We start from the raw sequence: 20910 nt of genomic DNA on the forward strand, positions 1-20910 counted from the left end.
TACTGACATTTTGTGGAAGGGTATGACCACAGGAATTTATCAGCATTTAGGATAAGAGTGTTCACTATAATAAAGTGACTGAAAATATGCTGCAGATGGGATAAATTCCCTGTTAATTTTATGTAACAATAAGATTGAGGACAATACACTGCAGCAAGCTATCTAATCAAGTCTCTTAATTATAAGCCCACCCATTCCAGTGAGGGGACTATGTTTAAAACATTATATTACAACTTATACACATAATCCTATGGACAAATATTGACAACAGACACATTGCTATAGTTGGAGTTTATTAAAGAATAAGACTACATAGCTGATATTGAAAATATTTGAGACCAGTGTGTGTTCAATTCTTTTGTTAATTTTGAATTTTTCTTTGCACAATTCACCATTTCATTTAATTTTCTTTGAATACTTCGCAAGCTATTTAAGATTAGTATTTTATACAAATAATAATAAAGGTTACGTTTTATAGGGAGATACACTGCACGTGGATCTAGCTTCACTAGCACAACCAGTTACAAATGAGTGCCCCAATGTGGAATACTTTTTCTTTCTTGTGCAGTAAAGTACGCACTGGGTCAGGTGCCCAGCATCCTCTACGGCAGTGATTTTCAACCTTTTTTTTTACTCTCGGCACACCGAACAATATTTTCAAATTGCCAAGGCACACCATCAGGTCTTCACAGAAAAAAAACAAAACACACACATTGGCCCTCATAGTAATAAAATATCCACACATACATTGGCCTACACAGAAAAAACAATCACATTGCTCCCCACATGAATTATTCACCTTGTTCCCCCATAAATCCTATTGTTCCCCACAGGAGAAAATAAACAAACCCAAATATTAGCCCCTACTGGTCAGCTGTCCTCCTCCCTGTCCCTCAGTGGCGGGGGTTGTTCATAGTGGAGTATTGCGAATACTGAGCAGCGGGCGGTCGGGCAGGCGTGGATGTGGGTGGGCAAGGAAAGCTGTGTATGCAGGCAGGAACTGGAAGATGTGTATGCAGGCGGGTGAGCTGGCTGGATGGTGAGACGCGGCGGCCGTGACCTATGATATCACACCGCCGCGTCTTCAAGGCATACGTCATGGCTGGAGCACGACTGATCCTCTAAGAAGAGCCTGGGCCAACAGTTCACTCTGAAGGTGCAGGAAGCTGCTCTGGCTCCGCGGCACACCTTGCAACTGGTCGGGTTAAAAAAGCCTGCTCTACGGACTAGGAGAAAAGGATTTACTGGTAGGTATTAAAATCCTGTTTTCTCATACGTCCTAGAGGATGCTGGGGTCCACTATAGTACCATGGGGTTATACCAAAGCTCCAGTATGGGCGGGAGAGTGCGGATGACCCTGCAGCACCGATTGACCAAACTTGAGGTCCTCATCGGCCAAGGTGTCAAACTTGTAAATCTTTGCAAACGTGTTTGCCCCTGACCAAGTAGCTGCTCGGCAAAGTTGTAACGCCGAGACCCCCTGGGCAGCCGCCCAGGATGAGCCCACCTTTCTAGTAGAATGGGCATTTACAGACTTCTGTACCGGCAATCCCGCCGTGGAATGAGCGTGCTGAATTGTCCCTCTGATCCAGCGCGCAATGGTCTGCTTAGAAGCAGGACACCCAATCTTGTTGGGAGCATACAGGATAAACAGAGCCTCCGTTTTCCGTATCCTAGCTGTTCTTGCAACATAAATTTTCAAAGCTCTAACCACATCAAGAGACTTTGATGCAGTGAAGGTGTCAGTAGCCACTGGCACCACAATAGGTTGGTTTATATGGAAAGACGAAACCACCTTCTGAAGAAATTGTTGGCGAGTTCTCAACTCTGCCCTATCTCTTCATGGAAGATCAGGCAAGGGCTCTTGTGAGACAAGGCCACCAACTCAGACACCCACCTTGCGGATGCCAAGGCCAGTAGCATGACCACTTTCCAAGTGAGAAACTTCAATTCTATTTCCTGTAGTGGTTCAAACCAATCCGATTGAAGGAATTGCAACACCACATTAAGGTCCCATGGTGCCACCGGAGGCACAAATGGAGGTTGGATGTGCAGCACCCCTTTCACGAATGTTTGAACTTCTGGAAGGATGGCCAATTGTTTTTGAAAGAAAACTGATAAAGCCGAAATCTGGACCTTGATTGAACCCAATCTTAGGCCCGCATCCACACCCGCCTACAGAAAATGGAGAAAACGTCCCAAGTGAAACTTTGTCGTAGGAGCTTTCTTGGATTCACACCAAGACACATATTTTCACAAAATACGGTGGTAATGTCTAAACGTTACTCCTTTCCTGGCTTGAATAAGGGTGAGGATGACTTCTTTTGGAATACCCTTTCGGGCTAGGACCCGGCGCTCAACAGCCATGCCGTCAAATGTAGCCGTGGTAAGTCTTAATAAACGCACGGCCCCTGCCGCAGCAGGTCCTCGCGAAGAGGAAGAGGCTGAGAATCTTCTATGAGCAACTCCTGAAGATCTGGATACCAAGCCCTCCTTGGCCAGTCTGGGACAATGAGGATCGCTCGAACCCTTGTTCTTATGAGCTTGAGAACTTTTGGTATCAGTGGAGGGAAGACATACACCGACTGAAACACCCACTGTGACACCAGTGCATCCACTGCTATTGCTTGAGGGTCTCTCGACCTGGAACAATATCTCTGAAGCTTCTTGTTGAGACGAGATGCCATCATGTCTACCTGAGGAACTCCCCAAAGACTTGTCACCTCTGTGAAGACTTCTTGGTGGAGGCCCCACTCTCCTGGATGGAGATCGTGTCTGCTTCCCAGTTGTCCACTCCCGGAATGAAAATTGCCGACAGAGCTCTTGCATGTCTTTCTGCCCAGAGGAGGATCTTTGTCACTTCTGCCATTGCCACTCTGCTTTTCGTTCCACCCTGACGGTTTATGAACGTGACTGCTGTTACATTGTCCGACTGGATCTGCACGGGTTGATCTTGAAGAAGATGCACCGCTTGTAGAAGGCCGTTGTAAATGGCTCTCAATTCCAGAATGCTTATGTGAAGACAGGTTTCCTAACTTGACCATCTTCCTTGGAACCTTTTTCCCTGTGTGACTGCTCCCCAGCCTCAGAGACTTGCATCCGTGGTTATTAGGACCCAGTCCTGAATCCCGAACCTGCGTCCCTCTAATAGGTGAGAACTGTTTAACCACCACAGGAGTGAAATCCTGGTTTTGGAGGACAGGATTATCTTCTGGTGCATGTGTAGGTGGGATCCGGACCACTTGTCCAACAGGTCCCACTGGAATACTGTGGCATGGAATCGGCCAAACTGTATGGCTTCGTAGGCCGCTACCATCTTTCCCAACAACCGAATGCATTGATGGACCGACACTCTTGTTGGTTTCAAAATTAGTTTGACCATTCTCTGGATTTCCAGAGCCTTTTCTACCGGAAGAAATACCCTCTGTACTTCTGTGTCCAGTGTCATCCCCAAAAAGGACAATTTTGTCGTCGGTTCCAACTGTGACTTTGGAAAATTCATGATCCAACCGTGTTGTTGGAGTACTGACAGGGAGAGTGCAATGTTCTGCACCAACCGTTCCCTGGATCCCGCTTTTATCAGGAGATCATCCAGATAAGGAATTATATTGACTCCTTGTTGCCGAAGGAGTAACATCATCTCTGCCATCACCTTGGTGAATACCCTTGGTGCCGTGGAGAGTCCGAACGGCAACGTCTGGAACTGGTAATGGCAATCTTGTACTGCGAATCTCAGATAAGCTTGATGAGGAGGATAAATGGGAACATGTAAGTAAGCATCATTTATGTCTACTGACACCATGACGTCCCCTTCCTCCAGACTGGAAATCACTGCCCTCAGAGATTCCATTTTGAACTTGAACCTTTTCAGGTAGAGATTCAGAGATTTCAGGTTTAAAATTGGTCTGACCGAGCTGTCCGGCTTCGGAACTACGAAGAGACTTGAATAAAAACCTTCTCCCTGTTGTGACAGGGGTACAAGGACAATGACTTGATCCTGACATAATTTTTGAATTGCAGCCTTTATGACTTCTTTGTCTGGAAGAGAAGCTGGCAAGGTCGATTTGAAAAATCGGCATGGGGGGACGTCCTGAAACTCCAGCTTGTATCCATGGGACACTATTTGCAAGACCCATGGGTCCAGGCCAGATTGAGCCCAGATCTGACTGAAAAGTTTCAGACGTGCTCCCACCCGAGCGGACTCCCGCAAGGGAGCCCCAGCGTCATGCTGCAGATTTGGCAGAAGCAGGGGTTGATTTCTGCTCCTGCGATCCTGGAGACGCTGCAGACTTTTTTCCTCTTCCCCTCCCTCTAGCTGCAAAGAAGGGGGAACGTTTGGCCTTTTGTATTTGTTGGGCCGAAAGGACTGCATCTGAGAGTGATGTGTCTTTTTTGCCGGTGCAGGAGCATAAGGCAAGAATGTCGACTTACCTGCTGTAGCCGCAGAGGCTAACGCATCCAGCCCATCTCCAAACAAGGCCTCACCTTTATACGGAAGAGCCTTCATATTTCTTTTGGAATCTGCATCAGAATTCCACTGGCGAATCCACAACGCCATGCGAGCTAATACTGCCATGGTAGCGGCTTTTGAACCCAAGAGCCCAATATCTTTTATGGCTTCTAGCATATATGCAGCAGCGTCTTTTATATGACCTAACTTTAGGAGTATCTCGTCTCTATCTATCGTGTCAATTTCAGATGACAAGTTATCTGACCATTTTTCGATAGCACTACTCACCCATGCGCAAGCAATAGTAGGCCTGAGCAGCATACTATTGGCCACATAAATAGATTTTAACGTAGTCTCCAACTTGCGGTCTGCCGGCTCCTTTAGTGAAGCCGTCCCAGGTGCAGGAAGAATCACCTTTTTAGTTAACCGTGAAAGGGCGCTGTCTAAAACAGGGGGTGACTCCCACCTTTTCCTGTCCTCTGCCGGGAAAGGATAAGCAACATGAATCCTTTTGGGAATCTGAAATTTCTTTTCAGGGTTTGCCCAAACTCCCTCAAAGAGAGTATTCAACTCGTGAGGAGGGAAAGTTACATTAATTTTCTTCTCTTTATAAAAATAAGCCTGCTCCTGAGGTACAGGAGGGGCTTCCGTAACTTCCAAAACCTCCATTATAGCAACAATCATGTATGATTTTTGCTAATTTAGGATCTATTCCTCTTGAATCACTAGTGTCGACACAGGAATCAGAGTCCGTGTCGGTATCTGTTTGTACTATTTGAGCAAAAGGTCTCTTATGTGACCCAGAGGGGTCGCCTGTGGATGAAAAGGCAGAACTATGAAATATCACATCTCCCACTAATTTTCTCCAGTTTTCTGCATGAGACTCAGACTTCTCTAATCTCTTATAGGCCCTACACACTGGGCGATTTGACTGCAAGATATGAACGAGATACCGTTCATATCGTGCAGTGTGGAGGCACCAGCGATGAATTCATCGCTGGTGCCCCGTCGGCTGTGCATGCAGGCCAATATGGACGATCTCATCCATATTTGCCTGCAGTTCTATGGAGCCGTGTGATGGGGGAGTGAAGTCACTGCCCCCCCGCCGCCGGGTCGCCCGTGTCCGCTGTCGGGCAGCTCGGCGGCGGATCTTTAAATGAGTAGGGCCCATAACTGATATGATTCACACTATCACGTAATTCTTTCACCCATTCAGGCTCGTGGTGTGCCGGCAGCGCCACCACATTACAACTGTGTCCCTAAAATGGCTCCCTCAGGGTAAGAGCTCCCTGCCTCAGACATGTCACACACGTGCACAACCACACCACAGACACTCCGGGACTTATAGGGGACAGACCCACAGTAAAATCTGTCAGAAGGACACAGATAGGATTTGCCAGTTCACAACCCAGCGCCAGTAATAAATTCTTTTGTGAAACACAAAATGTCCACAGACCTGTAGCGCTTTTATAATGATACATACACAATATAGCACCAAATTTCACTGAGCCCCCCGTTTTGCACCCTGATACTTGGTTCAGAAGTGGAGTTGGACCAGCGTTCTTCTCTGCAGCCTGGAAGGAGAGAAAATGGCGCTGAGCAGTGTGCTGGCTGACTGAGGAGGAAGCCCCACCCCCGTAATGGCACGTTTCCCCTCAGACCTTTCAATACTAATATTTATACTGGCGGGGGTAGGACTGTGCCTCAGCATCTTATGCCCCTTATCTGCCAGTTTTTATTAGGTTTCATGCTGCCCAGGGCGACCCCCCCCCCTGCAGTGCCTGTGTGTGAAGGGTAGCATGGCGCACAGCGTTCCTGCCCGCTGCACGGTACCTTTTAGCCGTCACGATGACTGAAGATCCTTTTCTTCTGTACACTCACCTGTCTTCTGGCTCTGTAAGGGGGGTGACGGCGGGCTGTGGGAGTGAGCACATAGCCGCAGCTAGCGTTCAGTTCCCTTCAGGAGCTAATGGTGTCCTGTCAGCCAGAAGCAGAGCCATGAAACTATTCAGGAAGTTGGTTCCTACTTCTGTCCCCATAATCCCACGAAGCAGGGAGACTGTTGCCAGCAGTTCTCCCTGAAAATAAAAAACCTAACATAAAGTCTTTCAGAGAAACTCAGTTGAGCTCCCATGGAGTGCATCCAGTCTGCCTGGGCCCATTTTCTAAACTGAGGTCTGGAGGAGGGGCATAGAGGGAGGAGCCAGTTCACACCCTTGAAAAGTCTTAAAGTGCCCATGGCTCCGGCAGAACCGTCTATACCCCATGGCACTGAAGTGGACCCCAGCATCCTGTAGGACGTATGAGAAATACAGAGGTAGAGATAGCCATACTGTGAAAGTCACTGGTGCTGATACAGTAAGCTCTACCTAAAACACCTGTCCAAAGCATCTGCACTAGCATCCAATATGGGGCTACAGGGGTGCATGCACAGTCAGTGTTGGACTGGGGCATGAAGGGCCCACCGGGGGAAATGCAGTAGTAGGGGCCCACGTTTAGAGGCTTGGCAAACCATTCATGTATGGCCTGGGCCCCTTGATAGATACATATATATATATAGTAAATACTGCTAGTGAATACATGATAATGTACCAGATTAATAACAGCAATGTACTGCAGTGAATACACCCTAGTCCTGTGCAGTATAATGTAACATATGTATAGTGTATAACCCAAGTGCTCAGTCTGGAATCTGATCCCTAGAGGAGGGTGTGGGCCCCCAGGCAGTGGGACCAACCAGTGGTTTCCCCTGTACCCCTGTGGGCCAGTCCGACCCTGGGCACAGTGGGCACTGTAATGTGCCCCAACCAGCGATACCAGTCACCACTGACTGCCTCAGGTATTTCCTACTGATCTAAATGACATCTATAGATCATCTCCTAGTATATTGACATAATGTGAGCCGCGCATCCTTGTGTGGGTAGGAGGAGGCCCAGGCCGGGTAGCAGCAGCAGCACATGTTAGCAGCGCTGTCAGGGAGAGACACGTGTTCCTGCCTCCTGGTGGCGTCACCATGTGTGCTCCTATCAGCGGCTGGGCGCCGGCCGGGGTACAGACACAGGTGCGCCCAGTATATGCCAGGCAGCAGCAGCAGTGGTTCCTAGTTCCGGGATGGGCGGGCACCGGAGCCCAGTGTCACTGTGTGAGCGCAGGGAGGGGCGGGGTAACAGCGGCACAGGCCTCTCCTGATCTCCCTGGTTGGTTACTGGAGGAGCCGCTGCATTCGTTCAATCTCATAGGAGGCGGGAAGCAGGAAGAGAAACACCGGCAAGTACAGGACAGGAGGATAAACTAAGCACCAGCATCCATCTCACGGTGTCTCCCGTCCCCGCCCGCAGCTCTCCCTGCTGCCTCCCCATACAGTGACACTGATACTTCCTGCCTCCCTGTATATAGCGCCTGTGCTGTACGGGAGAGCTGCGTGCCCCTGTGTCACCCCTCACACCATCCACAGCCCCAATAAAGCCATCTACTGCATGCTCCTGTTATCATTACAGTCCCTGGTTTGTTTACATCAGTCCTGCAGCGTTCTGGGTACAATTATAAATAATTACTGCTGAATATAGCTATAGTATATACTCTAGCACAGGGGTTCTCAAACTCGGTCCTCAGGACCCCACACAGTGCATGTTTTGCAGGTAACCCAGCAGGTGCACAGGTGTATTAATTACTCACTGACACATTTTAAAAGGTCCACAGGTGGGGCTAATTATTTCACTTCACTTCACTGCTAAGCCTCGTTTGTACAGTACGTCTTGATGTACAGTGTCTGCACCTGCTCATACTCCCTGCTCCCCATTCCATCACTGTCATGCTTCTAGCCTTTTACACACCTTTCTTTTAGTAATTATTCTCTCCTGTCCCATGGCTATAATAGGTCTGCAGAGACAAGTGGAGATTAGACCCCTCCCATCCACGCCTTCTTAAATTTAGAGGCTGCTGCAGTTCAACCTGTTTTACCTGTCACTTCCTTCTACCTGCGTGACTGACTGCACTGGGAGCTCACCGTCTTCTTCTCTTCAAGCAGACCAGCACAACGTGGAAGTATGGCATCTGGCCAGGGAAATGGATCAGACTCTTCTAATGGTGGCAAATCAAGGAAAGTGGCCCTTGTCACTGGCATTACAGGCCAGGTAAGATTCTGCTTAGCTATTAAGTCATTGAATTGTTGAGAAAAGCCACCCAAACATGCACATCCTTTTATGTATAAAATGGCTTTGTGGGCCACCAGAATTCTGTTCTGCGCTGCGTGCCGCAACTACGCACAAGACGGACAGTTGCAGTAGGGCTGAGAACGCAAGGTTTACCTCGCACCTCCATGGGATTTTCGGGAAAACCTGCAATGCCAATGGGCATGATGTGCCATTCTGCAACGACACATTGTGGGGGTGTCCAAGGGGCTGAATTCACCCCTTTGTTTATAATCATTTCATCTAAAAGTCTGACGGATATGACAGCTGTACATTTGCAACAATACATATAAAAGGGGGGACCCTCAAGGTGCTATTAAAAAGCCACTAGAAGTTTACTACAATGTAATCTTATTAGGTAAGACCTTGTAACAAATTGCACATGAGATGCTGCTAATTCATACAGGGTAGTCACTTGTATAGTGACAATAGAACCAGAAAGGGACGAAAAGAAGAACAACACAAATGAATGTGCTACACTGCCATGCAGTATAGAATACAACAGATTTCATACTACAGTACTTCAGCACAGGTTTAGCAGTCTTGCTTATTGTTTGGTTTTAATCTTGTTTATTAGCTATGCACATTCATTCGCACTGTCCTTATTTCCTTCCCTTTAAAGAAAACATTCGCACTGATCCCTATAGGAATCGAATGATGTTTTGTTTCTTAAAGCTGAGATTCCAAATAATGGGGCAGATGTATTAACCTGGAGAAGGCATAAGGAAGTGATAAACCAATGATAAATTCAAGGTGATAAACACACCAGCCTACCAGCTCCCATATGTAAATTAACAGTTAGGAGCTGATTGGCTGGTGCATTATCACCTTGCACTTAACACTGCTTTATCACTGGTTTATCACTGCCTTATTCCTTCTCCAGGTTAATACATCTACCCCACAATTTCTTGAATATTTGTTGTTACATAGGATGCTAACTGATGCTGCGAGAGTAGTTATAATTGTACAGAACTGTACTTTTCGAAAATCAAGGTGGATGATTAATGTGAAGTGTGTACATTTTGCTGTGAATATGATGTACAGATTGTTTCTATAACATAGCATTATGTCAAGATGAACCAACCTGAAAAACTGATAGCAAAAAGTGGCCCATTTATCATTAAATATTTGCGTCAAATTCCCAGATAAAAACAGTTTTTGGGGGATAGCCTCTAACATTTAGTAATATGTATGACAGAGGGACTGTAGCAGGTACAGATGTGTCATCATGTGTTGTTGCTGCGATGCATACAACATGCAGCATAGTGTGGCATATGCTATGTGTACGCTTCCGCTATGCATTGAAGTGAATGGGAGCCGACGGAATACATCTGTATCTCCAATATCTGCTGCGTTCCCTCCATTTCTGACAGCAGCATAGGTTTCTATGGTTGGTGTGGTGCTGTCCGATTTACCAAGCTCCAGAATACGAAGCATTCCCAAGATTGTCGACCGCAGCTAACGCAATCTGAGGACGGAAGTAGTCCGTTGTAGCCTATGGGCTTCAGATTGCAAAATTAGCCATCAGAGGGTTCCTTCAGAACTGGTGGAATAATCGCATATAGCAATGCGAATTTGGCCGCTAATATTGTGCCCAGATCGAATTGAGGCGGTAATTCAGACCTGATTGTAGCAGCAAAGTTGTTAGCAGTTGGGCAAAACCATGGGGCTAATTCAGACCTGATCGCTGCTATGCGTGTTCGCACAGCAGCGATCAGGTCTGAAGTGCGCATGGCAGACAGCTGATGGCTGTCTAAAGGCCCTTACACATTTGGTGATCCACCGCCGAGCTGCCCGACGGCTGACAGGCGACCCAGCAGTGGGGGAACAGTGACGGGGGGAGTGAAGTTTCTTCACTCCCCCCGTCACTCGGCTCCATAGCAGTACAGGCTAATATGGACAATCTCGTCCATATTGGCCTGCATGCATAAGTGACTGGGCACTAACGATGAGCGAGCGCGGGGCTGCGCATCGTTCATCGTTGGTTCCTACACACTAAACGTCATGAACGCGTTCTCGTTCATTAATGAACGAGAACGTTCATATCATTTATTAAAATCTATTAGTGTGTAGGGCCCTTTAGCCCTGCGATCGCCTCTGCCTGATTGACAAGCAGAGGCAGTCGCTGGGCGGGAGGGGGCGGGCTGGCGGCAGTCGCTGGGCGGGATTGGGCGAGCACAGCGCAGACCCTCGCGGGCTCGCTGTGCTCGCTACGCTCGGCACACTAATTTATTCTCCCTCTATGGGTGTCATGGACACCCACAGAGGGAGAATATGTCGGGATTGTGCCGGTCGGGATTCCGGTGTCTGTATTCCGACCGCTGGGATTCCGTCCGGCGGGATCTTGACCGCATCCCTTAGAATCGACTTAACATACAGTATAAACCAGTGGCTCCCAAACTTTCTTAAATCACAGCTCTCTAGAGTATTGGCATGATTTGCACAGCACCACTAGACTAAAGGTTTTTTATTTAAAATTTGAAAAAAATAGTAGTATATTAAATTGTGGCTACCTGTCAACCTTAGGTTCAGTTATATGGTGATGTACAGACGTGCTTCTGATTGTCCACATGCATTATGATTGGCAGCCACTAGCACTGGTTTTGCTTTGACAATAAATCATTTGATTTGGTCCTGGACCACCAGCCCGAGGCACTACTGCAAGAGCCTCACAGCACCCCAGGGTGCTTAGGTATAAACCATTTACAGTATCAAAACATGAGCAATATCTGTTATATAAAAAAATATTAACATATCAGTTACCTTGGATTTTTAAGAATGCATATTAGTCTATTGTAGCAAAATAATCTTGATATAAGATACTCTTATTACAAGCATTTCCCACTGGAATCCTTTGTTTGAGGGATTCTAAAATGTCTGCAGAAGTCTTTTAATAAATAATACTTATGAGGATGGATGTAGTACCATTATAGTGAATATATGCTCAATCACAATAGAATACCTCCAGTGTTCCCTGTGGCTTGACATGCCATGCTCAACAGCCGCACATGCGTATTACTCCCGGATCACAACCCAGCAAGTCCTCATATCAAAGGACAGCTCTGTCCTCTGAGATTTTAATTGCAATTGTACATGCATATGGTGTTGCTGAACGCCATTATGCATGCAGTCAGTGGCTGGATGTATTACATCTTTATGCAGTGTATATTTTTGTTAAATGACTGTTCCGATACCTGCAGCTATCTATTTCGACAGCTACAGGTGTCATTGCCCATGCACAACAGTAGGGAGGGCACTGTCCCTGGCTGCTGCCGGCTTCTGGTTGTATAGGAGATATTGCACATGCTCACAGAAGCCGGCCGGGGGAGAGATGCAGCACATCAGCACTAAGCTGATGCCCTGTGTGCTCACACGGGGATTGCTGGAGGGGCTAGTTTTCACTCCCCCACTTCGGCAGACAAGATGGTAATACATCTTGTCTATGTAGTTTCCTGGTTTGCCTCGGTAATGAGGCGATGTAGGAAGTGCTATGGTGGATCGTGCCACTATAATACATCACCTCCTTACTCCACTCCCCTTATAATTGCCATTAAAGGTGCACCTGTTGGATCTTTTGGCTAGGTTGGGTGCAAGCAGGTCCAAACACTAGGCAGAGGGACTAGGGGCAGCTCAGTAAGTGCTGGGCGTGTTCCAGTGTGACAAAATATAGGAGTGTGATGCACAATGAGGCCTCGCCCATTTCTGTGTGCACTCCTTTGGCACATTCACTGTGTCCCGCTCCCCTCCTACCTAATGTTGGGAGGTATGCCAATGTGGCAGGGACCAATGTAAAGGATTCAATATTCTATGGAACATTTGCGAAATACAGTAGAATAGTACAAATAGGTACCTCAACCATGCATCCCTACACTCCCCTGGCCTTAAACCATAGCTAAATTCTATTTCTCTCTCTAAGTTTGTTTGCAAATACATATGTAGTTATGGTAGACTTACTGTCGATAACTGTATTTCTCCGAAATCCACAGTATCCACAGGATAACATTGGGATATGAGGTAGCGTCAGCGTAATGGCACAAATTGATCAAAAGCTTTTGGCCTCCCAGAATGCAACAGGCCAATATCCTATATCCCCACCTCCTGGCTCAGGCAATTCAGTTATTTTCCAAAGCTGCAGGCAGGAGCATCATAGAGAGCCCGAGTCAGGCGAGAAGAACATACATACACACTTCCATAAAAGAATGAAGTGGTTAGTAAGTATAAGGATCCTCAAATCAGGTGCGTCAGGGTGGGATCCCTGTTTATACTGTGGATTTTGGAGAAATAGAGTTATCAACAGTAAGTCTACCATAACTACATATTTCTCCTGCAGTGTCCACAGTTTATCCACAGGATAACATTGGGATGTCCCAAAGAAAATTTAGTGGAGGGGACGCTCCTGATTGGACATGAGAATCCTTCGCCCGAAGTCGGTGTCCTGAGACGCAAGGGTATCAAAGGCATAATGTCTAATGAATGTGTTAATGGAAGACCATGTGCCTGCCTTACATATCTGTTCTGCAGAGGCAACACAGCGTGCTGCTCATGAAGGATCTACCTTGCGAGTAGAGTGAGAAGAGACATTAGCTGAAATAGGGAGATCAGCTTGAGCATATGCTTCTGAAATAGTTATCCGAAGCCACCTCGCCAGTGTCTACTTGTCAGCAGGCCATCCTCTCTTGTGAAATCTGTAGAGAAAGAAGAGTGTTTTTCTGATGGCACTGGTACGATCCACGTAGATCCTTAAAGCACAGACTACGTCCAATGATGCATCTCCCGCAGAAAAGTCTGGCACTTGGAAAGCCGTAACTACAATTTCTTTGTTAAGATGGAACTTGGAGACCACCTTAGAAAGATATCCAGATTTGGTTCTGAGAACTGCTCTATCTGGATGACAAATCAGAAAATGTGGGCGACATAATAACGCTCCTAAATCTGAGACTTTTCTAGCTGAAGCAATGGCCAGTAGAAGGAGAACCTTAGCTGTCAACCATTTAAGATCCACCTGACTCGGTGGTTCAAATGGGGAAACTTGAAGCGCCTTTAGGACTAAATTTAGCTCCTAAAGAGCTATAGGAGGAACAAAAGGAGGTTGGATGTGAAGCATTCCTTGAAAAAAGTGCGAACATCCTGTAGGTTAGCAGTTTTATTTTGAAACCATATTGTCAATGCTGACACCTTTGCTCTCAGGGAAGCCACCCGTAGACCTTTATCCATTCCTGCCTGAAGGAATGCTAGGACTCTGTAAACTCTGAAAGACCTAGGGTCAAGCTTCCTGGCACTGCACCATTGAATGTAAGCATGCCATATTTGGTAGTAAATGCGAGCAGAGGATGGTTAGTTGCGCTAAGCATTGTTTGAATTACCTGTTGTGAAAATCCTTTTGCTTTCAGGATGGAAGTCTCAAGAGCCAAGCCGTGAAAGACAGCCGATCCAGGTGCTTGTAATAACAAGGGCCCTGAAACAGTAGATTTGGACGTTGAGGGAGTAGGAACGGAGTATCCACCAACAGCCTCTGCAGATCTGTGTACCAATGTCTTCTGGGCCAAGCCGGAGCTATATTATCACGGCGCCCTTTCCCTGTTTAACTTTTCGAATTACCCTGGGCAACAGGGCGATCGGTGGAAACACATTGGCCAGACGAAAGTCCCATTTCACTGACAGAGCATCCATGAAAGTCGCTTTGGGATCCTTTGTCCTTGACCCATATGCGGGCACTTTGTTGTTCTGACGAGAAGCCATGAGGTCTGTCTCCGGCAGCCCCCACTTGTTTAACAGAATCTGGAAAACTTCTTGGTGTAAAGCCCATTTGTTTGCATGAATGGCATGTCGACTGAGAAAATCCGCTTCCCAGTTAAGGACTCCCGGAGCGAACACTGCAGACAAGGCCGGATGATGAAGTTTTGCCCACCTTAACGTGTGGCTTACCTCCTTCATTGCTTTTTGTCTGCGAGTTCCTCCTGATGATTGAGGTACGCTACTGTTGTCCGATCGAATCTGCACCGGTTTTCCTTGCATTATTGTCCTTTGCCTGAGTGAGTGCCATATATATGGCCCGATGTTCCAATATATTTATTGGAAGGCAACTTTCTTCCTTGGTCCACTGCCCCTGGAAGCAACACTATTCTGACACTGCTCCCCAGCCATGAAGACTGGCATCTGTTGTCAGAATCTCCCACTCTGAGATACAAAAGGGTCTCCCTTTGTCCAGATGGGATGTCTGTAGCCACCAGGCTATCAACCTCTGTACTTCCTGATGAAGGACCATAGTCTGAGTTTTTATCGTCTGATGTAGTCCATTCCATCTGGAAAGAATCGGACGTTGAAGGGGCCTTGAGTGGAATTGAGCATTTTCCACATGTCGAATGTTGACACCATAGATCCCATCACTCGCATTGCTGCATGAATGGATACTCTTTGACTGTGTAGTAGCTCCTGAATCCTTGTCTGTATTGTGGATATTTGTATTGTGTCTTGCGTTGTGACGGAACCAGGGATCACTTTGCCTAATTTATGAGCCAGCTGTTGCTTTGTAAACAGGCTATTGTCAATTGCAGATGGCCCTGGAGAGTTTCTTGGGAATGAGCCAGGATTAACAGGTCATCCAGGTATGGGAAAATTCTTATACCCTGATGATGGAGATAAGCCGCCATCTCCACTAATTTTGTTGAACGCTCTTGGAGCTGTAGCTACTCCAAATGGTAGGGCCTGAAACTGAAAATGTTGCCGGAGGATGGCAAACCTGAGGTAGCACTGATGGGATGGTGCTATAGGTACATGCAGGTAAGAATACTGGATATCTAGGGATAAAATAGAATCCCCTGGCTCCATGGCCAAGATAATGGAAGGTAAAGTCTCCATATGCAGATGAGGCATCCAGATGTATGTGTTCAGAGCTTTGAGATTGAGAATGGTCTAGTATGACCCATTTGGTTTCTGTACTAGAAACAGGCTGGAATAGAAACCTTGACCCTGCTGTGCAGAAGGGTCCGGTACTATCACCCCTGATTGTAGCAACTTCTGAACTGCCTCCTGTAAAGCCCTGACCTTCCTTTCCACAGAAGATGGGATGGTACAAAAAAAATCTCTGCGAAGGCAAACGCATAACCGTGAGATACCACTTCTTGCACGCAGGCATCTGTGGTGGACTGCTGCCAGGTCTGTGCAAATAGAAGAAGTCAGCCGCCCACCCTGGTGTCCCCCAGGTGAAGGCCCGTGCCATCAGGCTGATGGCTTATCTTCTGGTTTGGAAGCAGGCCTTCTGGTAGCCCAATGCTTTTTAGTCTTTCCAGACTTATCTGATTGGAACTGTTTGCCGTAACCCTTTCCTTTCACTTTTCCTTGGGTCCGAAAGGACCGAAAAGCCGGAAAATTAGTTTTAGACTTGTAGGTAGAAGGAAACTTCATTTTCTTAGAGTCTGCTGCTACTCCAGAATATTGTTTAATTCTTTACCAAACAGAATATCTCCAGCAAAAGACAAGGACTCTAGTACCTTTTTGGACTATGAGTCAGCCTTCCATGTACATAGCCAAACAGCTCTGCGTGCTGCTACTGCTGAGTTTGATGCCGGAGAAGCTACTATCCCCATATGCAAGGCTACTTCTTCCATAAAGACAGCTGCTTGTTCAATATGTGCAATATGGGACTTTTGTGATCTAGATGCCAATGAAAGGTTGTCTTCCAATGCATCAGCCCAGGCCGCCATTGCTTTCGCCATCCAAGCTGAAGCCATTGCTGACCTAACAACTGATCCTGATAAGGAAAAAACGTTTTTTAGAAAACCATCTATTCTATCCATTACATCATTTAATGATGTTGAAGGCAGGGGTAATGTAGATTTACGCACCAACTGAATGACATGCGTATCTACTTTGGGAGCAACCTCCCTTTTCAAACAATCCCCAGCCGGAAGAGGATAATCAGAATTCCGAAAAAATAGAATTCTCAACTTTTTACTGGGTGTGACCCAAGCCTGCTGCCTCCTCTAAGGATAGAATGGTTTTCATGGCATTAATTAGCTGAGGTACATCTACTGAGCTTTATCCTCGTCTCTGTATGCGAGGAACCATCCTCATCCTCTGAAGTGCCCCCTTCTGAAACATGTGTAGACTGTAAAGATGTCTGTGATTTTACTTTCCACAGTGTTTTTCAGCCTGTTTTTGATGAATGGCTGCAGATTCCTGGACTAGATGTACACAGGGGGAATGTTGCATGTAAGAGTTAACTGGGTAACCTATCCCTGGTATGGGAGCTGGCATTATCCGCTCGGCTAAAGCTGGATAATGTTTGTGCTAATGAAGCCGATAGGGGTTCTGATTGAACCTGTGCCTGCCTTGGATTATTAAGGAGTCTTTAGTGAAAGCTGAAAAAGTTTGCACATAATCCATTTTGTACCAGATCTTGAGAGATTAACGTTGCTTTGCATGACAAACATGATATCAATGTCGGTGTAGCTGTGGAGAGTGTATCCTCCTCACCCTTGCCTCTCTTAGATATGGTAAACAAATCGCACAGCTGTATGGTGTTAACTACACAATATGTGACCGTATTCACTTTAAGCTTGCTAAAGTGATATACAATCTGACCCCCCCCTCCCCCCCCGCCTTGCTCCAGCATTGAGGATCGGTATATACAAAGACAGCAGAACTGACAGAACTATAGTATACAGTAGTAAAGGTCAGCAGCCACACTAGCAATCAGTCACAAGCTATACATTAGTATAATAGTATAATAAGCAATATGAGCATATATTCATCTACAGATACATTTCGGGTATGTAGGAAAAACAAATTAATGCATTACCTTATATAGGACTTTTAACGTATTCAGTCGCACTGCGAAAGAAACAGCAGTGACCGTTTATCAGACTCCTATGCATCAGGCACTTATCCAACTACTTTTACCCCAATGGTAGGTAGAGACTTAGTGCTGTATCACCTGCCTCAGGAGAGTGGGATACAGGGAGACTTAACCCCGCTTCCAGGATTGATCGATACGCTATCAAACGGTGAGTGTATCCAGATGCAAATAGTGAACACAAACGCCCAAGTGAACACATATGTTATCAGTGAACACAGACTCACCAGTGACATAGCCACCTATGGCTCGCTGGTGCCGCCCACAGACGCACCAGTGACACAGCCTCCTGGGTCAGTAAGATATCTAGCGTCTCAGACGGAAGCGGGAAACTCAGAGGCAACTGGACAAGAACAGGGGGGAGGGGCGACCAGGAGAGCGTCTTACTCCCCACTGCTGACATCAACCCCAGGGATCGCTGCCTTACACTAACTCCTGCAGCCTATGATCCCTGAGGCCTAGCGCTGGTGCACCCAAGGCGACAGCCGCGTCAGCGACTGTTCGGTAGTCTCCTCTCAAAAACAGTACGGCTGTGTCTCGCATCCTACCCGCTAAGCGGAACCTTCTCCCCGTGCTCCGGCCAAAGCCTGGTAACGTCAGCTGGGCTTGCTAGTACATCCACACAGACGCCGGCTGAAACAACACTGTACACGTGGGTAAGTGTGATCGTGACCCGGCGGAGAGTTGTTGGAGCGACTCTTCCTAAGGTCCATATAAGACGCTTCTTAGAAAGATCGCTCAAAAAGAATAAGGCTATAATAATAATAAAAAGCTTACGGCTGCAAGAAACCAGAAGCCCCATGACCATGGTCCGGCTCCTGCCGCACCAAACAAAAAACGGAATTGCCTGAGCCAGGAGGCGGGGATATAGGAGACTGGCCTGTTGCATTCTGGGTGGCCGAAAGCTTTTGATCGATTGGTGCCATTCCACTGACACTACCTTATATCCCAATGTTATCCTGTGGATAAACTGTGGACCCTGCAGGAGAAATGTTAGATTCGCTTATCATGTTATATGTTACTGAGATGGTCCTTCTCAACTTCCCGTGTCAGATGGCATAGAAGAACCATCACCTCTATTCCGTTCCTACATTTTTTTTTTTTTTCTGCCTAAGGGCCTAATTTAGCATGGATCGTAACTGTGTGAAAAACTGCACATGTACAATCCATTACCCTGACATGCGGGGTTACGCCCAGCACAGGGCAAGTCCACCTCGCATGCCTGATCCAGCCTCCCGCAAACATGCGAAAGCATCGTACGGCGCGATGCTTTCGCATGTTTAGGGTTGCCCTCTGCTTACACAGTCTAGCTGCGAAGGCAGGCGGCAACCTGCCATGTTTCGGGTCGCAGCGGCTGCGTGTGCCCCACTTAATAGGGCTTCAGCATTCGAACGCTGCCACAGCAGCATTCCATGCGGAGTTGGGCCCTAAGCCCTATGGTGCCTATTTTCATTTAAGAGATTTTCTTATGAGTAGAACCATCCAAATTTCTATTCTAAAAATTACTTTGACAAATCAATTTGATAAAATGTGGATTTTTATTTACAATTTTGTAACTTGAAAAAATTGAATTGACCTATCGGGGCCTTTTATTTTTTACTTGTTTGCGTGCGATTTAAAATTGTATCATTATTTTTTTAATTTATTTCTCTTACGTCCTAGAGGATGCTGGGGTCCATATTAGTACCACAGGGTATAGACTGGTCCACCAAGAGCCATTGGCACTTTAGAGTTTAATAGTGTGGGCTGGCTCCTCCCTCTCTGCCTCTCCTACCAGACTCAGTTTAGAAAATGTGCTCGGTGGAGCCAGTCACAGCTAGGGGAGCTCTACAGAGTTCTCTCTTTTTTTTTTTTTTTTTTTTTTTTTTTCCCTTAAGTTTTTTTTATTTTACAGGGAGGCTTTTGGCGACAGCCTCCCTGCAGCGTGGGACTGGGGGGGGGGGGGGGGGGGGGGAGCAGTGTCTACCCCGCGGGGTCTTGAGCCACTGCTCCCGCTGACTGGACGTTGGCTCCAGAGGGGTCTGATCACGCCCCGCCGCAGGGGAACGCTCATCCCGGCAGCAAGCCGCCACCCCCTCAGAAGCTGCAGTGTGGCGAGTCAGTCACTGTCCCCCCCCCTTGCAAGCGGGGGGGACAGTGTGAAGAAGGCGGCTACAGGGTCAGGAGCGTGGTTGTTCCCGCGCTCCTGGAAGGCTCAACAGTACTTTGGTGTGTCGCTGGGAGGGAGCGCCCTGGGCCAGCTCCGGACCCTACACTGGATTTTCTCAGCATGTCGGGGTCTGCGGACCCAGGTCAGCAAAATCCTCCGGGCCAGTATAATCTTCATGTGAGCGGGAAGACAGTGCCATTGAAGGGGGCGGAGCTTCTCAGAGCGGACCCAGCAGCGTTCAGCGCCATTTTTCCTGTCTGCAGCTGCGGTTCACTGGATCCAGGTCACTCCAGAGATTTCTCCAGCAGTCTGTACGGTACCAGGGGGTTGTAGAACGGGGGGGAGGCTGCTTAAAGGCTGCGTCACCTATTAAGGGACACAGTCAGCACTGGGAAGGGTCTCCCTTTACCTGGAAAGCGCTGTGTTTGGGTTGGCTCCAATCTCTGTGTCTCTCTGCCATTCTTGGGGGGGATACTCTGTCCTCATAATACCCTGTGTGTTTGTGGGGTGTGTGTTTAACTTGTCTAGGGACACTGTTTCATATGCTGCAGAGGATTTGTCTTCCCAGGAAGACTCCATTCCATGTAATCAGGATTGCACTGTTTTAGCTCAGATCCCAGCTAGAGAGCCAGAATGGTTAGTCTCTCTGAGGGGGACTATTTCTCAGATTTCTGATGGGGTGGCTAGGACTGAGCATGCCACTCAGGTCCTCCAGTCCGCTATAGTGGTATGGTCTGATTCTGCCTCCTCGGGGTCCCCTGCGGTGCTTTCTCATAAACGTGCGCTTGCAATTATGCAGGATTACACGGACACCGACTCTGACACTGCAGACGGTGATGGGGATGTGTTGCGGAGGACGGCATCACTTGCCAAGGAGGTGCAGTTGATGATTGAGGCTGTTAGGGATATTTTACATATTTCAGACACAGCTCCGGAACAGGAGGAGGAGGCCTTCTTCACAGATAATAAGAAGCCCCCCCTCACTTTCCCGGCGTCCAAAGAATTGAATGCTATCTTTGAAAAGGCATGGGAAACTCCGGAAAAGAAATTCCAGATTCCCAAGAGGGTTTTGGTAGCTTTTCCTTTCCCAGAGGATGATAGGAAAAGATGGGAGTCCCCGCCGATAGTCGACGCCTCTGTATCCAGGCTGTCCAAACAGGTAGTTTTACCAGTCCCGGGATCTAACGCGTTAAAGGACCCAGCAGATCGCAAGGTGGATGCTATGTTGAAATCCATTAACACTGCTTCGGGGGCTATATTGCGGCCT

General features: G+C 47.3%; 1 protein-coding gene across 2 annotated transcripts in view; it reads left to right on the top strand.

Moving 5' to 3' along the window:
- The first annotated feature begins 7601 nt into the window (after positions 1 to 7601).
- GMDS (GDP-mannose 4,6-dehydratase) overlaps positions 7602 to 20910 on the top strand; it is a 1113821-nt gene continuing 1100512 nt past the window's right edge. The window contains exons 1-2 of one of the 2 annotated variants that reach the window (XM_063923050.1): positions 7602 to 7717; positions 8328 to 8583. In XM_063923050.1, coding sequence (XP_063779120.1) covers positions 8497 to 8583 — 87 coding nt within the window. In that variant the 5' untranslated portion in view covers positions 7602 to 7717; positions 8328 to 8496. The remainder of the gene's footprint in view (positions 7718 to 8327; positions 8584 to 20910) is intronic. The other variant, XM_063923049.1, reaches the window with a different exon arrangement.

This window comes from Pseudophryne corroboree, chromosome 5 (genome assembly GCF_028390025.1).
Source record: "Pseudophryne corroboree isolate aPseCor3 chromosome 5, aPseCor3.hap2, whole genome shotgun sequence".
Taxonomy (NCBI): domain Eukaryota; kingdom Metazoa; phylum Chordata; class Amphibia; order Anura; family Myobatrachidae; genus Pseudophryne; species Pseudophryne corroboree.